At 36.8% G+C, this 17,578-nt stretch overlaps 1 protein-coding gene across 23 annotated transcripts in view; it reads left to right on the forward strand.

The window, feature by feature from the left end:
- The window catches only part of BAZ2B (bromodomain adjacent to zinc finger domain 2B), a 382,453-nt gene that overhangs the window by 350,427 nt on the left and 14,448 nt on the right, over positions 1-17,578 (forward strand). For 17 of the 23 annotated variants that reach the window (XM_037044615.1, XM_037044614.1, XM_037044621.1 and 14 more), the window contains 6 exons: positions 6,669-7,324; positions 7,735-8,008; positions 8,183-8,338; positions 8,934-9,094; positions 15,323-15,633; positions 16,040-16,175. In XM_037044615.1, coding sequence (XP_036900510.1) covers positions 6,669-7,324; positions 7,735-8,008; positions 8,183-8,338; positions 8,934-9,094; positions 15,323-15,633; positions 16,040-16,175 — 1,694 coding nt within the window. The remainder of the gene's footprint in view (positions 1-6,668; positions 7,325-7,734; positions 8,009-8,182; positions 8,339-8,933; positions 9,095-15,322; positions 15,634-16,039; positions 16,176-17,578) is intronic. The other 6 variants (XM_037044625.1, XM_037044627.1, XM_037044631.1 and 3 more) reach the window with 2 other exon arrangements.

A 17,578-nucleotide genomic window follows, 5' to 3' on the forward strand; every position in this document is an offset into this window, starting at 1 on the left:
GAACCATTCAACCGGGACGGTAAGAGGGCCGAGCCAGCAGCGGAGTGGGGTCGGGCAGGAAAGATCCCCCGACCTAGGTGCGCAGGTAGACCGGACCCAGTCAGGGCAGACTGACCTTGGTCGCACATTTGCGCACAGCGAAACGGACCACGCAGGCCCCAGAGGGCAAACCCAGTGGTGGAGGGCTGACGGCGGTGGCACACTCGGGTGCAGTGGTACGAAACGCGTGGACCCTGGTGACAGTGGCAGCTGTGCCGGGAGGCGGCAGATGGGACGCCATTGCTCCCCTTTGACCCTGCCCCCACACACAGTGTCACAACCCAGCAACTGAGTTGCCCTGCTTTGGTGAACACCTAGGGCTCTAATCCTGATACGTAACAGGCATGAACAGCCCAAAAGATGGTGCAAGAAGAACTCAAAGTCCCAGAGCCTATAACTCTAAGCAACCAAGAGATTGCCAGCCTCTCAGATGCACAGTTCAAGACACTGTTTATCAGGATGCTCACAGAACTGGTTGATTATAGTCACAAATTAGAGGAACATGTGAAGGCTAAACTAATTGAAATGAAGGGAGATGCACAGGAAACCAATAGTGATGGAAAGGAAACTGGGACTCAAAGCAATGGAATGGACCAGAAGGAAGAACGAAACATCCAACCAGAAAGGAGTGAAGAAATGAGAATTCAAAAAAATGAGGAGAGGCTTAGGTACGTCCAGGACATCTTTAAACGTTCCAACATCCGGATTATAGGGGTACCAGAAGGGGGAAAGAAACAGCCACGAGTGGAAAACGTATTTGAACAAATAATAAAGGAGAACTTCCCCAGCCTGGCAGAGGAAATGGACTTCCAGGAAATCCAAGAAGCTCAGAGAGTCCCAAAGAAGTTGGACCCAAGAAGGAACACACCAAGGCACATCATAATTACATTAGCCAAGACTAAAATGAGGGAGAGAATCCTAGAAGCAGCAAGAGATAAGGGGACAGTCACCTACAAAGGAGTGCCCATCAGACTGTCAGCGGATTTCTCAAAAGAGACCTTCCAGGCAAGAAGGGGCTGGAAAAAAGTATTCCAAGTCATGAAATCCAAAGACCTACAGCCAAGATTGCTTTATCCAGCAAAGCTTTCATTTAGAATGGAAGGGCAGATAAAGTGCTTCTCAGATAAGGTCAAGTTCAAGGAGTTCATCATCACCAAGCCCTTATTATATGAAATGCTAAAGGGACTTATCTAAGAAAAAGAAGATGAAAAATATGAACAGTGAAAGGACAGCAAACTCACAGTTATTAACAACCACACCTAAAACAAAAGCAAACCAAGAGGACAGCTAGATCAGGAGTGGAACCATAGAAATGAAGAACACATGGAGGGTTAGCAACAGGGGAGTGGGAGGAGGAGAAGGGGGAAGAAGGTACAGAAAATAAGTAGCATAGATGGTAGGTAAAAAATAGATAGGGGGGAGGGCAAGAATAGTAGGGGAAATATAGAATCTAAAGAACTTGAGACACGTGGTTATAAACTAAGGGGGGAGAATGGTGGGGGAGGGAGTGTGCGGGTGGAGGGGAATGAAGGGGGGGATAGAACAACTGTAATGGTATAATCTATTATAAATAAATAAATAAATAAATAAATAAATAAAGGTGTTTATTATTACTCACTGAGGCCCTGGCCGGGTGGGTGAGTTGGTCAGAGCTTGGAACCGATACTCCAGGGTTGATGACTTGATCCCTGGTCAGGATACATACAAGAATCAACCAGAGAATGCCTAAATAAGTGGAACATCAAATTAGTGCCTGTCTGTCTGTCTATCTCTCCCTCCCTCCTCCTCCTTCCCCTCCCCTGTCCTCTCTTCCACTCCCCCCCTTATAAATCAATAAATAAAAATGTTTAGAAAATACTTCTTAACACATGTCAAAAAAGCAAGAGCTGGAAAGAACAGGAGATTATGTGAAATAGATAGAAAACTAATATTAAAGAATTTATTTTTTTAAATGTCAGTTTACAGTCAGTATTATCTTGTATTAGATTCAGGTGTACAGCATAGTGGCTAGACACTCAAGTGCTTTACAGGGTGGTCCTTCTCATATTTCTAGTCCCCATCTGACACTATACATAGTTATTACAGTATTATTGACAGTATTTTCTATGATGCGTTTTATATCCCGGTGACTATTTTGTGACTACAGATCTGTACCTCTCAATCCCTTCACCTTTTTCACCCAGACTCCTAGTCCCCCTCCCTTCTGGCAACCGTCAGTCTGTTCCTGTATCTATCAGTGTTTTTCTCTTTTGTTTCTTCACTCATAGTGTTCTCTAGATTTCACATACAAGTAAAATCATGTGGTATTTGTCTTTTTCTGACTGATTTCTCTTAGCATAATACCCTCTAGAATTATGCATGCTGTCCCAAATGGTAATATTTCAATCTTTTTTGTGGCCAAGTAATATTTTATTGTATATATGTACCACAGCTTTTTTATCCACTCATCTGTTATTCATGGGTGCCTGGGTTGCTTTCATAGGTTGGCTATTGTAAATAATGATGGGATGAACATAGAGGTGCATATATTCCTACAAGTTAGTATTTTGGATTTCTTTGGGTGTATACCCAAAAGTGGAACCTCTAGGTCCTAAGGCAGTTCCATTTTTAAGTTTTGGAGGAACCTCCATACTGTTTCCCACAGTGGCTGCCCCAGTCTGCATTCCCACCAGCAGTGCACAGGGGTTTCCTTTTCTCCACAGCCTTGTCAACACTAGTTGTTTGCTGATTTATTGATGATAGCCGTGATGACAGATGTGAGGTGGTATCTCATTGTGGTTGTCGTTTTAATTTTCACTTCTCTGATAGTGACATTGAGCATGTTTTCATACGTCTATTGGCCATCTGTATATCCTTTTTGGAGAAATATCTATTTGGGTCCTTTGCCCATTTTTAACTGGACTGTGTGGATGTTTTTGTTTTTGTTTTCTCATTGAATTTGAGTTCTCAATAAATTTTGGATATTAACCCCTCATCAGATATGCCGTTGGTGAATATGTTCTCCCATTCAATGAGTTGTCTCTTAATTTTGTTGATGGTTTTCTTTGCTGTGCAAAAACTATATAATTTGATGTAGTCCTGTTTGTTTATTTTTTCTTTTCTTTCTCTTGCCCAAGATTATATATCAGAAAAAAATATTATGAAGAGATTTTACTGCCTAGGTTTTCTTCTAGGAGTTTTATGGTCTTAAGTCTTACATTATAAGTATTTAGTCCATTTTGAGTTTATTCTTGTATATGATGTTAGAAGGTGGTCTGATTTCAATTTTTTCATGTATCTGTTAAATAATATTTTATACTAAACATCCTACATATTTCTTTGAATTTTTAAAAATAATTTCATTTTAATTGGAGGTTTAGCTATTTTTAATGAAGCATTTTGAATGTAAAAGGTAAAGACAACCACAAATAAGCTATTAAAATATATCACCATCTCAGTCTACTTTGTTGGATGCAAATACAAAGTCATCTACTGGTCTCAACCTGTGAAAATTGGTTGGTTGATTGATTGGTTAACTTTTGAATACATGACAGTGGTGTTTGAGTACTGCTTCCCAGAATTAATCCAGCCTAAATAACAGTAGTTCCATACTAGCTAGTAACTTGTAGAAAGCTAAGTAAATTTATGAGCCTAGGCATATGAGGAGGATATTTGTGATTCTTTTTACATGTGTCTAATAGGAGGTACTGAAGTAGGGGGTCTTTTCGGGGCAGATGTGCAGAAGTGCATAAAGATCATACCAGGTATGGCATGTTTTTTCGAGCTGCTTGTAAGGTTTTTTTCTATCATTGATTTTGAGCAGTTTATTTACATGTGTTGGTGTACTTTTATTTGTTTTGTTGGAGTTTGTTGAGCTTTTTTGGATCGGTGGTTTATAGTTTTCATCAAATTTGGAAAAATTTCAGCCATTATTGTTTCAAATTTAGCGTCTTTGCTAATTCTACTCTTTTGTCAGTTTGAGAGCAGTTTTTATTTTCTTTTTTATGTGGCAGTTTTTCCTGAATCTTTGCATGCCTTTGAAATTTGGTTGGATCCCAGACATTGTGAATTTTACCTTGTTAGGTACTGTGTATTTCTGAATTTCTATAAATATTGTTGAGCTTTATTTAACTGAAACACAGTTAAGTTACTTGGGGAAAAGTTTGATCCTTTCAGGTCTTGCTTTTTTATTCATTAGGCAGGACCAGAACACTGTTTGGTCTAAGCTAATTACCCCCTAACTACTGAAATAGATCCTTCCGAGTTCTCTCCCTAATGCCTGTGAATCTTGAGGTTGAAGGAACAAGTGCTATTCCCAGCCTGTGTGAGCACCTGACACTGTCACCTCTGCTCCTTTCAGGTGTTTTTCCCCCCTGATCTCAGGTACGTACCTCACACATGTGCACCAGTCACTGTTCTGCTGGACACCTGAGGGGCCCCTCTGATTTCTGTGGAGATCTCTTCTCTCGAGGACTCTTCCCTGCATGCTAGCCACCTCTGTCTCCCAGGGACTCTTGGTTTCATCTCCTTGCTCACGGACTCTGCCAGACTTCTCCTGGACTCCTGCTCCCTAAACTTGGAAACTATTCCAAGGTGTTAAGCTAGGACAGTTATAGGACTTGCTGCATTAGTTTTCTGTCTTTCTTACCTGATGTCTAGTTTCTTGCAAAATGTTGTTTAATATATTTTGTTTATTTTTTGGTTGTTTCATGCAAAAGGGTAAGTCTAGTCTTTGTTACTGCATTTTGGCCAGAAGCATAAGTCTGAAGTATAAGATTTTAATGTGTGGTAAAAACTATTTTCAAGAGAAGCACGTGAGAGCTGTTTCAAACATTAATAGAGGACTGGTTAAAAATTATTATATATTCATATAGTAGAATATTATGCAGCCAATTGAGAAAAAGGAAGTGCAGTTTGTCATGGAAAGTCATCTAAGGTACATAAGAAAAATATTAAATTCATCCTTTTATTTTATAATTCAAGAAATATTTATTGAGCCTCTATTTTACAGCACCATCATGTTAAGCATTCAAGATCCAATAAGCAGTATAGACAGACATTGCTCTGCCTTTAAGTGGTGTCTTTTGATTTAAATTCCAGTACATGGGTGTGGAAAAGAATCAAAAATAAAGTGGTTATGAGTATAATGATAAATTCTGGGAAGGAAATATATAGAATGAACTTTTAAGATGAATGGGATGGGGACCCAATTTTTTATTAGATGTTGAGAGAAAACCTCTGAGAGGAAATGACCATTTGAAACATGAAGGATAAGGAGCCAGTCAACCAAGCAGTATCCTAGGCAGGAAAGAACGGCAGGTGGACTGGCTCCAGGAGGGAAAAGAGCATGTGGCGAAGCTGAAAAATGGGAGAAAGGAAGAGCACGGTTAAAAGTGGTCAGAGGTTGTAGAGGTTTCCAGGAACTACATCATACAGGGTTGCAGGTGTTGCTCAGGAGTTTGGATTTTGTTCTAAGATGCAAAAAGTAAAAATCAGTAGCCATTTTGGTACAAGTGTAAAATGATAGTGACATATATGCATATGCACTTTCTGAAAGGATATGTGGACATGATTGATGAACCACGGCTACCTCTATAAAGATTAGAAATAGGGACTGAGGGAGTAGGGCAGACAGGTTTAATTTATGCCTCTCACTACGAATATTTTACCTTGAATATATATTACTTTTCAAATTGAATAAAGTAGTGGATCTGTATTTTTAAGAGAGTTCATATAAATTATTTTTAAAGCATTGGTCAGAAGTATGAAGCAGAAGTTGACAAAGGAGAAATAACAATAAAATTGTAAAAGGACATTCAGCCTTACTAGTGATCAGAAAAAAACACAATTTAGATTTTCACCTCCCAGATATTGGCCAAAACAGGAAATATCTGTAGTGTTCTGATTCATTGAGGGTTTAGGTGAACAGATGCCCTGTGTGCATACTTCTGATGTGAATGTGTGTTGACCTAGACTTTCTAGAGGGCAGGCTGAGAGTATATTTCAAGAACTCTGAAAAGTACATATCTTAGGTAAGTTTTTTTTCTACAGATTTATTCTAACGAGGTAAATCAGGAAAAATTAAAAGTCCAAAGATACAGATATGATTTAAAGCATTGCTTATATTAATAAATAACTGGGACCCACTAGCAGACCTCCATAGAAAACTGATTATCTCAATTATATTCTATCAAATACTCACTTGTAGTCATTAGCATTTATGGTGTAATTATATATTAATTGACACATCAGGATCTTTACAGAATATTGTTCAGTAAAACATGTAGATTAGAATGTTATGTGTATAATAGGATTGCCTTTTTTAAATGTGTAGTTTAAGTATTTAGCTATGTGCACAGAGAAATGCTGGAAGGATTTATACAAAAATGTTAATAGTAGTTTGCTATGCATTAAGGCTCTTAATATTTTTTGTATTTTAAGACCTTTAATGATTAATTATAAAATTACAATAATATTCCAATGATCAACAAATTTAGTCTATAAAAAAGGAAAAAATGGAAAGTATTAAATATCTGGAAAAGTTGTTAAAATGTTTATGCATGTAACTTGATAAATAGTACTAAAATATAATTATAGTATTGTTTGATCTGGAATCATTGATCTTCATAATAACCTTTCAATTTTCCTAGGATTAGAAGAAATTGCAAAGGAAAGAGAAAAACAAAAAAAGGCAGAAAGTATGCAGATCAAAGAAGAAAGACTCGAAATTTCTGAGAATACTTTAAATTGTTCCAATCCAGATCATTGTGAACAAAAAGAAGAGCCTAAAGAAAAAGACAACACAAATCTATTTCTTCAGAAACCTGGCTCTTTTTCAAAACTGAGCAAGCTTTTAGAAGTAGCTAAGATGCCTCCTGAGTCAGATGTAACGACCTCAAAACCGAATAGTAGTGGAAATGGTTGCACACTGTCTTACCAAAATAGTGGGAAGCATTCAGTGGGCAGCATCGCATCAACAGCAACACAAAGCAGCGTGGAAAAGACAGACTCTAATAATTTGTTCAGTACTGGTTCAGGTGGTCCAGGGAAGTTCTACAGTCCTCTTCCCAGTGACCAGTTGTTAAAAGCACTGACTGAAAAGAATAGACAGTGGTTTAGTCTGTTGCCGAGAACCCCTTGTGACGACACTTCACTTACCCATACTGATGTATCAACTGCTTCCTTAGTGACTCCTCCGTCTCAGCCACCATCTAAGTCACCTTCACCTGCGCCAGCTCCTATTCTTGGATCATCTTCTGCCCAGAATCCTGTTGGCCTAAATCCATTTGCTTTATCACCTCTTCAGGTTAGTACTGCTAAATGTAGTTCATTTTCTTGTTGCTTTATTTGATCTTCGACTCCATGAAGTTTTTTACTCAAGGGCAATCAGTTGAATATTTGTAATATTATCCTTGCTACAGTTTGAAACTGAAGAGAGTCAGGTTTGGTATCTCCAAGCTTCATCACAACTACAGATTTCTAGTCTAAGACAGGCTTTTAAAATTACTTTTTAACTTATCACTGTAGTTTATCTAAAAGGAAATTACTTTGTGGAGCACATAAAAACATGGAATTCAACACTGTTGTTATATTTAGTTCTCCTGTAATTGTAATAAGTGAAAGAATATTTTTTCAGAATTAAAAAATTTCAGATTCTGAACATTTTTTTCAAACGTCTTAGATTGTCCTACTTTTAAATTCTTTTGTTTTTTGTAGATGAAAAGTGGAGTATCTGTGATGGGACTTCAGTTGTGTGGGTGGCCCACTGGCGTGCTTACTTCCAATATTCCATTTACCTCACCTTTACCTAGTCTGGGAGCAGGGTTGGGATTATCTGAAGGAAACGGTAATTCATTCTTGATTCCCAATGTTGCTTCAAGTAAAAGTGAATCTCCAATACCACAAAATGAAAAAGTCTCTTCAGCTCAACCTACAGCTGTTGAAGTGGCAAAACCAGTAGATTTTCCTAGTCCAAAACCTATTCCAGAAGGTAGGTACACTGAGGTGGTAGGTACATTGGCTTTATTTCATTGTTACAGATTTCTATATAACCAAATCTTTCTTTAATGGCCTTATATGTAGTTATAAATCTTTTTATTTGCATTGTGCCATTAATTCATCTTTAAAACATTTATAAAAGATCTACATATTTATCTTAACTTAGAAATGCAGTTTGGCTGGTGGAGAATTATTGACCCAGAGGACCTGAAAGCTTTGCTGAAAGTGCTGCATCTCAGAGGAATAAGGGAAAAGGCGTTACAAAAACAAATTCAGAAACACTTGGATTATATTACTCAAGCCTGCATTAGGAATAAGGATGGTATGTACCTAAAAGAGATTTCTGCTGTTCTACTTAGTTATGAGAATTAATTCTTTTAAGACATATTTTTGTATGTCTTGACTCTTAATGTATTCTATTTTGCTCATTTCTTCTATTTTGCTTAGCAGTCACTATTTACATTTATTAAATTGGTATTACTTTCCTACATTTTTTTACAACTTGCAGACATATTGTTTTGTTTCTGAAAAAAATATTCCTGCTTTTTAGAGTAAGCTGTAGCCCTAGCTTGTGTGGCTCAGTGGATTGAGTGCTGGCCTATGAATCAAAGGGCCTCTGGTTTGATTCCCAGTCAGGTCACATGCTTGAGTTGCAGGCCAGATCCCCAGTAGGAGGCGCATGAGAGGCAACCACACACTGATGTTTCTCGCCCTCTCTTTCTCCCTTTGTTCCCCTCTCTAAAAATAAATAAATAAAAATTTTTTTAAGAGTAAGCTGCATGCATATACACATGTAACATTTGTGTGTTAAGTTATATCTACATGTTATCTCTGGAATTTTATTCATGTTCTGGAAGAAATCAGAAATCCACTTTAAGGGATAAAGTGGATTTTTATATTCTTTTTTTCAAATGTAGTTGCTATTATTGAATTAAATGAAAATGAAGAAAACCAGGTAACTCGAGATATTGTGGAGAGCTGGTCAGTAGAAGAACAAGCGATGGAAACAGATCTGAGTCTTCTTCAGCAGGTGGAAGATTTAGAAAGGAGAGTTGCATCAGCAAGTTTGCAAGTGAAGGTAAAATTGACTTGGAATGAAATCTGTCTTTAGGAAAGTGGAAGGTAACTAATACTTATTATATGCCTGATATGTGCCAGTTACTGTGCTAAGTGTTTTCACTTTATCTCATTTAGTTCACAAAACAATCCTCAATTAATTTTCCCCATCTTACAGTTACAGGTAAGGAACAAGGCTCAGAGTAAGTAACCTGCCACTGGTTATGTAGTAAGTGGCTAAATATGGACTCAAACTAAATATATCTGTCTCCAAAGCCCATGTTCTTTTTACTAAATCTTGCTGCCTCCTTTGTGGTATTCACAAATTTCATTTCCGGAATGTGAGTCTTCACCACAGCAGAATATCGCAGTTTTTCCCATGATAAACGTAATGCTTTATCACATTACAATGACAGTGTTTTATGTAGGACCAGGGACCCCTCCTGTGCAAACCATGTTATATATCACACTTTCACTCTGTAATTTAAACTTGGAGCATATAGAGATATTCAGATGTACATTGTGTTATGATACACACAATATATGTGTGTGTGTGTGTGTTCAAAGTTTTAGTTAATTAATTTATCTAATGAACATTACCAGGTCACGCAAAGCAGTGATCGAAGATGCTTCCAGTGGGCAGGCAAAAGGATACTTTTGTGAAAGAATTTTTAGTTTTGTAAAGAGAAGTGTAATGGTCTTTCTCCTCAGTTGATAGTGTGGTGATGTCTCAGAATAAATGGATGGATGATGAGTAAGGGGTGACAGGCACCTGAAAAGGTTTAGAAAATGTAGTCACCATGTAATTAGATTTGATATATTGTCAAATAAATATATTAAATGAACATTTGATATATTTATTCAGAATGAAAAACATATGCCATAATACTATTCTTTCCTTTGATTAGATTTTTTGCTTCATAATTACTTAAATGCTGGTATTTGGAACTTTTTGAGCATCTCCAAAAATGTGTCATTTTCCAGAGCATTAAATATTCCTTTCTTGCCACGAACATAATTACCAGCTTTGGGAAACAAAAATTTATCATTCGCTGAAACGATTTTGCCAGCAAACTATATGTATCCTCCTTCTGGTACTATAATACAATATAAAAATGCCTCATTTGCCTGGCATCTTCAACAAATGAACTCTTCCACACAAGTTAATTTCCTGGAGAAATAAAAATTATTCCATTTAGTGCCATAATTTTTAAACATGTTTGTTGGATGGCTTATGTTATGCATTACACTGCCTCCTGAAATTGAGAATAATGAGTTTGATTTAAATTATCATGGTGGCCCTGGATCATCTGTATGATGACCAATTAATAGAAATGATTCCCTCAGGAAATGCAAAGAGGTTTTGCCCTACATTAAGTGCGTTTTAAACTACTTCATCTGCTTGCTGTAGTCTGTCTCTGTCCTCTCTCGTGGTTAGTTGTTGCTATGTGCTAGTTTAATTTTATTGGTTCTACCAAACCTATTTTCCTGCAACACCCCCATCCAATTTTCCGATTCTAATTGGCTATTTGTTGAGGAGCATATCATCAAGCGTCTTGGGCCTGGAGCACTTTTCTGGAGACATGCTCAGTTTTTGGTGCATTGACATGATCATATTACTGGCTGCTTAGATGTTTTTACGCTGTGTTCTCTGTAGCTAATAGTAGTGGAATTTGTGTAAGTGGGGTATTTTTAACATCCTGTTAATAAGGCATTACTAAATTATTCTGTATAATTCATTCTAAGAAATGAATTATATTAGTCTTGAAGAGTCTGAAAACACAGTGATGAAAATAACCAGAAAACATTATTTTAACACTTGTAAAGATTTAATGAAGACCCTGGCTGGGTATTTCAGTTGGTTAGAACATAATCCCGACATGCCAAGGCTGTAGGTTCAATCCCTGGTTAGGGCACGTGCAATGAATGCATGAATAAGCAGAACAGCAAATCAGTGTTTCTTTCTCTCTCTTTCTCGTTCTCTCTCTCTAAAACCAATAAATAAAAAATTTGGTGAATTTTTCCTAATCCACACCCACCAGTGTAAAAGAAGTGTAAATTTTCCATTTTGCCTTTTGTCCAATCCTAGCAATTTTCCCACTACGCTTTTACCCTCCCCTTAATCTAGTACCAGTGGATTTCCTATAACTCTCCTTGCATCTCCTTCTTTGACTCTAATGTATAAAATAAGCTACAAAACTGCCATTCTCTGGAGCATTTCCTCAATCCACTGAGATTTTGCTTCCCAGCATATGTTGTCAGTTTGGTCAAATAAATAAACTTATAAAAATTCTCTAAAAAAATAAAAGAAAGAAAATAGACTTACATGTTTAGCCTGGGAACTAACTATTGTGAAGACACATTAAGCAGGTGGAACATTCATTTTTATTTTTAGTAAAAAAAATAGAAATTATTTTGCTAATAATTTGTTTTTTTTATATATGTAGGAAAATCTACAAGTCTCTAGTCCTACTTCTATTGCTGAAGAGTATACAAAAAACCTAATTATTCTTCCAGCTACTTAAAATACAGATTCTGTGTCTCTTTCTAAGTTTTTTATTTTACTGGCTAATTAATTCTTTCAACCATTAGACCTGTGAAATGGTTTATAGGTCCATGTTTTTATGAATAAATAATAAGGGCAATACCATTCTAAAAATATCATACCCATAAGTGTACATGTAGAAGCCTGAAATATTCATAGGACTTATACTTTCCTTAATTCAGCACTACAGTTCTGTCAATGCTATTTACATTTTTACCTTTTTAGCGTCCACATCATTCTGTTGCTTCATGAGTATGCACTTTAAAAAAAATCCATGGGCCTCTTTTAGAGTGCTTTTAAGTGAGTTCTGTCATGGAGTATTTCTGTGGTAGTTGCTTAAACTTCAAAGCTAAAGTTTATAAGTTTATATTTAGCATTGTTCTATTTCTATTAACCTCATTTGGGTACCTTTTTCAGCACACTTTAAACTATTTAAAAACTATTTTAATCTTAGTCCTGTCACAGAATATTAAACTTCCTTTCTAACTTTAAGTCTCCTCCAGTTTTAATAGCAATCAACCAAGTTATTCATATGTGTATTAGCCAAATATAGAGCCTTTGGATATTGTTAGTGACCTTTTCTGAGGTGACAAGCTTTATCAATCACCATTCTTCAGATACAGTATTTAACCATTAGACTTGTCTAACTGTCATCCAGTCTTTTTGGGGGGGGGACAGGAGGAGGTGTCATCAGTTGCCTTGTAGAAATCAAAATATATTGTGCTTACAGGATTCCTTGCCTTGATTTAGCTATTTAGTATTCAAAATATGGGAATGAGGTTCATTTGATATGATATGTGCCAAATTTACTTTTGTGTACTATTCATAATTCCATCTTTACTTTCTAAGTGTTTTGATGATTTAAAGATGTGGAATTGATCCTAATATAAAGATAAAATAATTATCTCCTAACATTTTTAATAGAAAAGATGGTGTTCATTCCTTTAATATGCATTTAATAAGCACCCATTCCACATCAGACAATGGGCCCCACAAAATTTTTAAAAATATGATTTCTACCCCCAGAAAACTGGGCATATAATTGGGAAACATGTATACGTCTCTAAGGAGAAGTAGAATCATACATGAATTTAGAAAAAGAATATGCAATTTCTGGTGGAAATATGGAAGATGTCAGGGAGCTTTCATGAAGAAGCTGAGATGAAATTTGAGAAGATGGGTAAGCTTTTGAAAGTCAAAGAATAGTAAATGCCATACTAGAGGGAGTGAACAGCATGAGCAGAGCTCTAGGATCAAGAAGCTCAGCTTGAGACTTCCAGTCAAAATGGAGGCATAAATAAACATGGCTCACCTCCTTGCACAACCACTGCAAAAATTACAACTAAACTACAAAAGACTATCCCCCAGAATCATAAGAATATCAAGCTGTATGGAAGTCTGACAACCAAGAAACTAAAGAAGTCACATTCATCCATACAGGTAGGAGCGCTGGAGGCATGGAACAGGTAGTCTATCACCCACATGCCGTAGATAAAAATCTGGAGGGATTCCTCAGGAATGAGGGATCCCAGCTCCCCACCAGACCACCCAGCCTGTGCTTCCATTGCCAGGAAAATAAGTCCCTATTACTTCTGGGGTTGGGGCAGCAGAAGAAACTGTAGGATTCTCAGATGTCTCCTCTTAAAGGGCCCACAGTGGACTGTGGGAAGTGGACTGTTGAGAGAAGATAAAGTACTTCCCAGACAAGATAAAGCTAAAGGAATTCTACATCACCAAGCCATTATCACATGAAATGTTAAAGGGACTTATTTACTGTGAACAGTAAAATGACAACAAACTCACAACTATCAACTACTGAACCTAAAAAATAAAACAAAAACAAACTAAGCAAATAACTAGAACAGGGACAAAATCTCAGATACAGAGATCACATGGAAGGTTATCAGTTGGGAGGAGAAAAGGGGAGAATGGGAGAAAAGGTGCAGGGATTAACAATTACAAATAGGTAGTTACAGAATAGCCATGGGGATGTGAAGAACAGGATAGGAAATGGAGAAGCCAAAGAACTTATATGCATGGCCCATGGACATGAACTAAGAGGGGGGAATGCTGGAGGGAAAGGGGTACTGGGTGGAAGAGGGCAAAGGGGGGAAAATTGGGAGAACTACATTAGCATAGTCAATGGAATGTATTAAAAAAATAAAGCATTCTTTCTCAAAAAAACCAACCAGACAAAAAACTCAGGACATGTCTGTGGAGTGACAAGACATGGAATTTGACTGCAGTGTAGGGTGCATGAATGGAAACATGGGAGAAAAGGTAGATCACAGTACCTGCATGTCATAGTAACATAGTTGGACTTTGTTAAACAGTAGAGAGTCTTTGAAGGATTTTGAGCTGGAGGATCAATATAAGCAATCCTAGTTATACAATAATATCATGTATATATATGAGGGGGAACCCCAAAATCCCCCAGAAGTTATTTATATAAAATTGTGTATTTATTATTATGTGTTTAAACTTCAGTCACCTTCAAAGTACTGTCCATTTGATGCAATATACCTATTGAGAGTTTTTTTTTCACCACTCAAAACAGTTTTTGAACCTGTTGATTCTGATGCCTTTTGGTTCTTTTGCCGTTTTTCGTTTCACCTGTTCTGCATTGGTAAAATGTATCCCTTTCAGGGCTTTTTTTAATCTGGGGGGACAAAAAAAGTCAATGAGATCGAAATCAGGTGAATAGGGAGGATGGGGCTGGGGATCATGCCGTTTTAGGTCAAAAACTGCTGAACACTCAGCGTGGTGTGGGCAGGTGTGCTTATGAATCACCCATCATGAAATAGGCAAACATGTTGAATCTCCAAAGAAAAGTCACTGAAACCTATTGCAGCCTCTCACAACAAATCCAGTTGGCACACTGATACAGATGGGTTCCTAGAACACTCACCCAGCAGAGGAAGCCTGTACCTCAAGGGGCCCACTCTCCCAAAAATAATTCTGATTTTGGGGGTTCTCCCCTTGTGCGTGCGCATGTGAGTGTGTGTGTGTGTTTGTATGTGTGTACTATTTGCTTTCACTGAGTTGCAAGTAAAATGAGTAAAAGTAGACATGGCCCCTGCACTCATGGAATTTAGAGGTAGAAAGATGTTAAATCACAGTAATATAAAATTGTGATTATCACAAGACTAGTGAGTATCATATGGTCCTATGAGAAGACTGTGCTGGGAGATTTACCCCCTAACAGAGGTCAGGAAAGGATTCCCTGAGGATATAAATATTACCTGAGAGCTGCAGGGTAAGTGAAGTTAAGTAGGTGAAGAGGAACAGGGGAAAGTTATATAAGCACAAAAAACCAGAACAGCTGTGCAAAGCTCCTGCAGCTGAAGGAAAAATGGTGAGTACAGGGAGCTGTACCAGAGTGGTGGAAGGAATGCAAGTGGAGAGAAAGAGCAGAGTTCAGAGACTACCCAGAGGTTTCCATTTATGTGGTCCTGTGAAATTAATAAGCATTTGCTGATTTCATTATACCTTTTATATGTCTAAATTTTAAAAAAATTTACAATTGCTTATTTTAATTTTTTTGTTCTTGTTTCTACCTACCACCAATAGGAAACACAAGGTAAAACCTTTAGTAAAGGTCCTTGAGATCTGCTGCTGTCTGCTGCTGTACTTTTAAGTAAAGGTAATTCACCCACCAGGCACTTTGAGAGAAAACTGTAATAACATTATTCTCTTGATATATAGGGTTGGATGTGTCCAGAGCCTGCATCAGAAAGGGAGGACTTGGTATATTTTGAACATAAGTCATTCTCTAAGTTGTGCAAGGAGCATGATGGAGAATTTACTGGCGAAGAAGAAAGCAGTGCACATGCACTGGAACGGAAGAGTGACAACCCCCTAGATATAGCTGTAACCAGGCTGGCTGATTTGGAGCGGAACATTGAAAGAAGGTATCTGAAGAGCCCCTTAAGTACCACCATTCAGATCAAAGTGGATAATGTGGGCACAGTTACTGTCCCTGCTCCTGCACCATCCATTAGTGGTGATGGTGACGGGTAGGTTATTGAGATTAACTTGAAAAATTATTGTGCTTCTTTGCTAATTGGAGCCTATTTTCTATTGCCTGTTATCTATGTATCTTCTTGTATGTCTGTGATCCATATGGATCATGCTGTTTGATCCATATGGATCATGCTCTTTGCATGGTGCTTTGTAAAAACATTATTTTTGTTATGTGCGTTGATAATCCTGCAAAGTGATCTTACATTTACCTGGTTGTGACTAAGCGTTGAGGCACGTAGCCACAGTCTGTGCACTACATCGGATTTAGTTGCTTAAACCTTATACTTACTGGCTGTTCCATGTTTTTGTCATTGCTTGGCTTTCAGTGTGATGATTGTTCTCATTCAGTGACCATAAATGTGGACATGACCTACTTAATTTTTCTATATTTCAATGCAGAATTGAAGAGGATATTGCTCCAGGGCTCAGGGTATGGAGAAGGGCATTGTCAGAAGCTCGCAGTGCTGCACAGGTAGCTCTGTGCATTCAGCAGTTACAGAAATCAATAGCATGGGAAAAATCAATTATGAAAGTTGTAAGTGTTTTCATTTAAGAAATACTATAACTAATTTACTTTGTCCTGTTTTTCCAACCTTCAGAACTTTCTTAATTATATTGTCAAAATAACATACGCTGAGAGTTTGCTTGTTCTAATCCTGTATAGTTTGATACTTTCTTGCTTATTTGAGCTTTCAGAAGGAACCTACCAAATGTGTTACCTTTTTTTTTTGAATGTTGATTCTCCCTTCATTGACTATTGTTTATAACTTTGGCTGAAGTTGTTTTCTACATTCTATCAACATAATAGTTGTTAATCTAAGTATTTGAAGGCCCTTTCATTTTGTAAACATTCCAGTTGGTAACATTACCTGCTACATATATTCACTGAATTCCCAAAATATCTTTATATTTCCATCAGTTTTCATTTCCATCAATTTTTTAACCCTAAGAAATACTTAGATGAGTAAATACAAGTTAGGTGGAGAGTTCTTCCTTCAGACATTGATATAATGTATCTGGCCTTTGATGTAGATGATGTGAAGAGTAGATCTTTTTTATTCTTTACTCCAACTAAAACTGGTTTTTCATGCTATTTGTACATGTGCAACTAGGTATTATCAAGTAGCAGCTTCTACTTTGTACCAAACACCAAATGCTATGTGTTCAAAATAAAAGCTATATTTCATATATTTTCCAAAGAGATATCTATTTTAAATCATGTACATGTCCCTCTTGCCTCTTAAATATCACTTATAGAAATATTTGTTGTATGTAGACTTCACTAATTACTTTAACATTTGCTTTTGAGTTACAGGTTTGCTTTAAAATCCAAATACATAAGAATTGTTTTCATGAATGACTAAGGATTTACTTAAAATAATCATTCACCAAAGAAGAGAAATGATCCTTAAATAATTTAGCATTCTTTTTTTTAATTTTTACTTTTATGCTTAGACTCCTCAGGGCCTTATTCATTCTATACAAATAAATTTAGTTTCTTCTGTGGTTTTCCACTTCTTCCTAAAATGTCCATGAAATAATGAATCTGGAGTTTTCACAACATTTTCAAATTAGATCTTTCCCAACCCAGATTATAATTTACCATAAATTTTAAGGCATTATTTAAAACCAGTAGCATTAGTATCATTTTTACTAAGTAAAAATTGTTCTTCTAAAAATTAGTATTAAAATTTTCAAGTCACCCACTCAAATATACTTGGTGAAATCTAGGCTATAATGAATCAAAAGTATTAAAGACCTACATCAAAATGAAATTCATAGTTATTTTTCTAACCTATGCCAAAACAGTCATTGTGTTGTAGTTAGTTTTGTTATAACTTATACACAGGCTATAACTTATATGTAACTTATAAGTTATACACAGGATATAACTGGTCTCATTCAGTGACCATGAGTGTGGAAATCTGCCTTTATATT

Source organism: Sturnira hondurensis, unplaced genomic scaffold (assembly GCF_014824575.4).
Source record: "Sturnira hondurensis isolate 20B ecotype Veracruz unplaced genomic scaffold, ASM1482457v3 Scaffold0004136, whole genome shotgun sequence".
Lineage (NCBI taxonomy): Eukaryota > Metazoa > Chordata > Mammalia > Chiroptera > Phyllostomidae > Sturnira > Sturnira hondurensis.